Source organism: Colobus angolensis, unplaced genomic scaffold (assembly GCF_000951035.1).
Source record: "Colobus angolensis palliatus isolate OR3802 unplaced genomic scaffold, Cang.pa_1.0 Scaffold349, whole genome shotgun sequence".
Taxonomy (NCBI): Eukaryota; Metazoa; Chordata; class Mammalia; order Primates; family Cercopithecidae; genus Colobus; species Colobus angolensis.
This window is the reverse complement of record NW_012116810.1, coordinates 547,050-553,655: the sequence shown is the minus strand read 5'-3', so window position 1 is coordinate 553,655 and position 6,606 is coordinate 547,050. Positions and strand designations below refer to the sequence as shown.

The following is a 6,606-nucleotide window of genomic DNA, read 5'->3' as shown; positions in this document are numbered from 1 at the left end:
TGAGATCACTTGGACTTGGGAAGGGGAACATCACACACCAGGGCCTATCATGGGGAGGGGGGAGGGGGGAGGGATTGCATTGGGAGTTATACCTGATATAAATGATGAATTGATGGGTGCTGACAAGTTGATGGGTGCAGCACACCAACATGGCACAAATATACATATGTAACAAACCTGCACGCTATGCACATGTACCCTAGAACTTAAAGTATAATAATAAAAGAAAAGAAAAGAAAATTACTCTCCTTAGGAAGAGTTCTGAAATGTGACTGAAAGGGAGGCAAACATCAAAGAGAGTGAGGAGGGCACTAGATGCAGAGAAATAGTGGTTATGGTTTAAAGAAAGCAAAGTTACATCAAATAACTGACATAATTTTTCTTATTTCCATTTGCAATGAGCTGAGTCCAAAAATTACTGATTATTAGATATACATTTTTATGACATTTCCTATAATATAGGTTGATTGCAATGTAATAATAGCTAGTGTTTATTGGGTACTTGCTATGTGTCTGGCATTTTGCTAACTATTTGACATGAATTATCTTATTTTGTGCCTACAACAACTCTGTAAGGTACATATGTATTATTATTATTTCCATTTATATAGAGAAAGCCAAGAAATGGAGAAATCGAGAAACTTGGCAACACATCCAGTAAAGAGTCCAAGCTTTTATAACAGCACAATACAGGAACAAAAAGGATAGCTTTGGGGAATGTCAACCTTTCCAAGGTAAGTTCTCAAATGTCAGTGTGAACAGTCATCAACATTGGAAAAACAAATTGTTTAATTCTCATAAGCTAACAAAATGATTATGACATAACATTTCCCATGCTACCTAGGTGAAGCATGCAAGCTGAGTAGTCATAGCAATGTTAGTATTATTTTTTAAGGTTTTAAAAATTATATAGACAACTGTGAAGATAATTATTTTGATGAGTAAATTACTACAATAAATTATCATAAGGAAAATATCCAGATCAAGAATAGAAATTGGGTCCCCACCCAAACCCTCCCTTTTCCTCCTCCCATCACAACCCTCTCCCTTCCCCAGAGGAATTGCTGGCCTGACTTTGTGGAAATCACTTTCTAGCTTTTTCTTACAGCTTTATCACCCAAGTGTGTGCCCCTAAATACTATGGTAAATGGTGTCTTTTTCTGCTGTGTCTTTTAGGTCTATTTTAATCTATAGGTCATCCAACTATCCATTTTTTCCGCTTTTCTCCTCATAAAAATGATTTTTTAAGAAACCCTAAATACTATAGTAAATGGTGTCTTCTTCTGCTGTGTCTTTTAGGTCTATTTTAATCGATAGGTCATCCAACTATCTATTTTTTCCCCATTTTTCCTTATCAAAATGATTTTTTAAGAAACCAGGTCATGTATGCTGTAAACTGGCAGTTTCCCATAGCCTGGATCTGGCTGATTGCCTCAATGTGAATATTATAACTATGTAGTATTACTCAAGCCATAAGGAGGGTATCAGGTAGATTTAAATGCAAATATCTGGTGTGCCACATACACAAGTATATTAAAACTCAGTTCCTCTAACAAGGGCCAGGGGACTTATTTATTGATTTACAAAAGTTTTGAACAGTTGCTTTGAGATAATCTCTTTCTTCCTCCCTCTCCCTTTTTGCTTTTTTTTTTTTTTTTAAGGGACAGCATCACGCTATGTTACCCAGGCTGGTCTTGAACTCTTGGACTCAAGAGCTCCTCCTGTCTCAGCCTCCTGAGTAGCTGGGACTACAGGCACAAGCTACCATGTTTGGCTTCTTGCTGCCTTATACATACATCTAGAAAATCTGATAAAGGAAAAAATATCACATTGGCTACATAATGAAGGGAACAAAATCAAGTATGAACAAAACAAAATAGAGAAAGAATTTTTCTTAGGAAGGAAATGGAAAGGACCAGCAATTTGAAAGTTTTGCACTATTCTTTCTTTAAGAGATAGTCATATGCAGCTACTAGCAGAAAAGAGATAGATGGTAGCAAAGCAAAATTAATAAAAGGGTAGTATAAAACTCAGCACGATTTTTCTCAAGACCAGCAGAGAGAAGCCTTAATCATTTTCCCTTCACGTGGACTCTTACCACATTGTTTTCAAGCCTTAGTTTCTAGCAATGGCCTTCAGGCATGGAATAAAAGTAGTTTTGCAGTTAAACACACTTGCTGTAAGATCTCGGGGCAACTTATTTAACACAAGTTTCCTTACATGAGCAGTGAGGATAATACATACCTTACGAGGCTGAGGGGGGCTCAAATGAGATAACAGCTATAAAGTGTCACACAGTAAATGCATAACAAATGTCCATCTCCTTGCTGTCCTCCTCCCTGCCAAGTTATATCAATTTTCCCTTAAATATGTTGACTTTAAAATCCAAGCCATTGAATATCAAAAGTTCAAAGAAAGGGCATAAAAAATCCTGAAGTTTCATCTCACCCTATGCAGAAAAAACCTTTCTGACCATGTCCTTGTGAATTTAGACATTTAACAATACGCATAAATTTAAAGAACCAACAACAAAATCCTCCCTCCCATTATTTCCCACATTTTCCCTCTTCTATCCATTCTCTCTACAAACCTTGCTGGTTTGTCCCTTATTTATTCAACCACATAGTGTGAGGGAAGCTGGAGATCTTTTGGTCCAACTCTAATTTTTACCAACAAGGAAACTGACATCCAGAGAAATTAAGTGACTTGTCCAAGTATGCTAGTTAACAGCAGAGGTGACAGACTCTAGCACTGGTTGCAAATTAAATGCCTACGTTTTGAAATTTCACATGGACCGCATAAATATGTACAACTATTATGTACCCATAAAAATTAAAATTTTTTAAAAAATGCATATGGGAGTCAGTAGGTAAAAGAAAAGAGAAGCAAGAGAGCTACAGCAGGAAGCACAGCTTGCTTTAAACATGGTATCCAGCTCAGTGATCATGTGGGGGAAAAGGTCCAGTGTTCCTGGAACTCCTAATATTTAAAGAGATTATGGTAACTTGAAATTTTGTATTTAATCTTCTCATTTTTAAGTGTTGGCAATGTATTGAAGATTTTGAAGCCTCTCTGCTGGCCAAACAAGATGTATCTATAGGCTGGATTGAGTCCACAGATGACCAGTTTGAAAACTCTGGATCCGGCTAGCCTTAATTTAAATTTTTTAAATTTAATTTGCTTTGATTCCTGCACTCCTCAAACAAAATCTTCAACGGCTCCCCACTGTCTACAAGGTAAAGTCTAAACTTTGTCACCAGTCCTTCAAGGCAATCCATGACTATATCCAAGACCCTAAAACATATTTCCACCTTATAGTCAGTCTCCATCTTCCATGATGGCTGAACTGTACTCTAGGAAGGAAAATATTCAGAAAGGCACCTGTCCAGGCCATGAGGGCTGCTCCTGGGTCCCTGAGCTTTTTCCTTTCCTGAAATGCCCTACACTGTGCATGCCTATCAATGAAACCCTGTCCATCTTTAACTGTCCAGCTCCACCTCTCCACAAAGCATCACTGATGGCCAGCCAAATGCCCCCTTGCTCTGAATTTCCATAGGACTTTATATCACTCACAAAACACTTACAACATACTGCGTTGTTTTGGCATTACTTACATAGCTCATTTTCCCAAACACCTAATAACATTCACAGAAGGAAGAGTTTGGGTCTTGCACTATATTGAATATCCTGCAGTGCTTTGTACATAGCACGGAGCTCAATAAACATCTTGGGAACATTATCCTTCTCTACTGAAAACTTGTGGATCAAACATAAAGTGCCCTTTGTTTACCTGGCACAACTCTGTCACTTCTATACTTCTATAGGCCAGGCTTTTCACCAAGCACACAGCATCTGAGTAGTGCAAAGGGCAAAGGCCTTACCTCCCTGCTCCTAAGACATCTTTCTCTACTGAACTACTACTTTTGAGTTGCTTTGAGATTTCTTCCTCCAGAAGCACTCACACCTTTGCCTTAGACAACATTGATTCCAAATGGCCACTGTTAAACATTCATCTATTACATGAAAGCATTCCAGGGAAGTTTGTCTATTTCTATGTATTAAGGTTAATTGATCAGATTTGATGATAATCACTTTGGAAGGGACAAAGGGACAGAGAACTAGGCCATCAGCCAACACGCACTGTGCAAATATTTTAGTTGTGATAAAACCAATGGAGTCAAGCAAATAAGCATCATTAAGCTGTGGCTAGCTAGCAGCCAACATTCATTTTGATTATGGGAGTGACACATTTATATCTCACACTTTGTTTTTCTGGAACCACACCCATTTTCAGCCATTTCTATTCAGTGTTGAAAAAGACAAGAAAAATTAGACTCAATTTTATTTTTACTGGCCTGGACAACACCAGAGGCACTCAATAAAATGCTTCTCGAGTGAACTTTTTAAAAATTAATTTTTACTTTTGCTTAACACAAATGCAATTACCAAAAAGATAAAATACCACCATCTTATAAGAGGGCCTAAATTTGCACAGTAATGGAAAAACTTGATACAGTCTTATCTCAAACCAGCAAAGTTTAGATGTCAGCTCAGTAATTTCAATTAGCACATTCTGGATACATCCTTTCTAACCTTTACAAATACATACTGTCAAAGGCAAATTAAGCCTTGCAAACAGTATTTATTTGCCTTGCATTAATGTCACATGATAATCTGTGTTTGGATATCAGAGACCCAAGACAATCAAGAATTCCAGGAAATGTCAAAGAAAACTAATGACTACAGAGGTTTCCACTGTGAAAACAATGTCCTGTTTTTGGATGATCACATCTACTAACCCTCTAATTTTTTTTTTTTTCAAGAGGGGATAGATAATTCATTCTTAAACTTACATCGAGAATGCATCTAATATAAGAATAATATACTAGATATACTCAAGTTCCAATAAAAATGATGCTTTTCTTTGTAATTCCTTTGTAGAAGAAAGGAGAAATGGGGATGGATTACAAACACTGATCAAGAGGCTCTGAGTATCCTCATTTTTCCTATTTTTATGTCTTTTATGATGAAATGACTTAAAGCAATACTCTCCCCTCTTGAAAACTAATAAAGTGAGCATGCTTATTTATCTTACTTATTTTTTATACAAATATATTGTCTTCTGCATTCAGAAATTAGCATTTAAAACACTTCAGGCATAAAAGGAATCTAAATCTTTGATAATTGGTTAAACTCTCCGATTTAGAACAACAGCAACAAATATTTTCTGATTATATTGTTGCAAAAATAAAAGTATCCATGGTTTTGTTAAAGAACAAGAACAAAGTAACACATTTAATGAAAACAGGAGGAAGCCTGGAATCCACCATGATAAAACTCAGTTGCAATATGAATGCTGCCAGAGGAAGGGTTGGTCAGAGCTCTTCCTCATCTTAAACCAAGCCAAAAATAAATGGGCGACTCCAAGTCCCTTTGATTTTGTTAAATGTAGATTTCCAGTGTAAACTGGCGTTGTTTAAGTTAACAATGTTTAACAATGTTCCGGGCGCGGTGGCTCAAGCCTGTAATCCCAGCACTTTGGGAGGCCGAGACGGGCGGATCACGAGGTCAGGAGATCGACACCATCCTGGCTAACACGGTGAAACCCCGTCTCTACTAAAAACTACAAAAAACTAGCCGGGCGAGGTGGGGGCGCCTGTAGTCCCAGCTACCCGGGAGGCTGAGGCAGGAGAATGGCGTAAACCCGGGAGGCGGAGCTTGCAGTGAGCTGAGATCTGGCCACTGCACTCCAGCGCGGGTGACAGAGCGAGACTCCGTCTCAAAAAAAAAAAAAAAAAAAAAAAAAAACAATGTTTTCCCAAAGGGCCGGTTGGAAAGAATGAGAGTCCTGCAAATGCAACCTGAGAAAATGTGTTCCTCGCACGGAAATGGAAGAGCTGTGTTGAGACACTAGAGACACACGCAGGGCATCTGCGCGAGGTGACATTAGGTTACCCTTAATGAGTTTTCTGCTTCTGACAACGGGGTGTCACTTTTTTTCTTCTTTTCTTTTAACTGTAAAAGGATCCTGGGGTGAAAATGAGTGGATAATCGCCCCCACACTCCTAGATGACTTCCGGGAGAAGAGGGCGGACACCGGCTGGGGAGGCGGGATCAGGACCAGGAGGCCCGGGAACGGGTGGCTGAGGTCAAGGCCCAGGACCTGGACGCCCACTCTCAGTGCCAGGTGCCCGGGAGAGGAAGACTGGGCGGACCCCCGCGCTCCCACATGAGGGGGACTTAGGTCAATGCAGGAAACATCGCATGTCAGCTCTTTCCACTCGGAGAGCCCGGGTGTCTTCCTGAGAGCTGCCAGGAAAGCGGCCGAGGCGCAGAGGCGCCCGGAGGCAGCCGGGGCCCGGCCGTGTCCCCACCGGGCTGCGGGAGCTGCGGGGCGGCCCTTACCTGGTTCCTGCGGTACCAGGCGCCCGAGAGGGAGCCGTTGCCTGCACCTGACGCCCCGTACGTGAAATTCAGTGACAGCTCGTCCAGGGCGGCCGAGGCGGCTTCCCCGGGGCCCGCGGGCGCCAATGTTGCCATGAGGTCTCGCTCCCGGCTCTCAGGCTCCGGCTCGGGCTGCGGCCGCCTCCCCGCCCGGTTGCACCG

General features: G+C 40.8%; 1 protein-coding gene across 1 annotated transcript in view; it reads right to left on the bottom strand.

Annotated features, from left to right (window-relative positions):
* Nucleotides 1-6,600, bottom strand: part of NIPAL2 (NIPA-like domain containing 2) — a 112,570-nt gene extending 105,970 nt beyond the window's left edge. Inside the window, exon 1 of the mRNA XM_011952726.1 lies at nt 6,406-6,600. Coding sequence (XP_011808116.1) covers nt 6,406-6,540 — 135 coding nt within the window. The 5' untranslated portion in view covers nt 6,541-6,600. The remainder of the gene's footprint in view (nt 1-6,405) is intronic.
* Between the last annotated feature and the right edge of the window lie 6 nt (nt 6,601-6,606).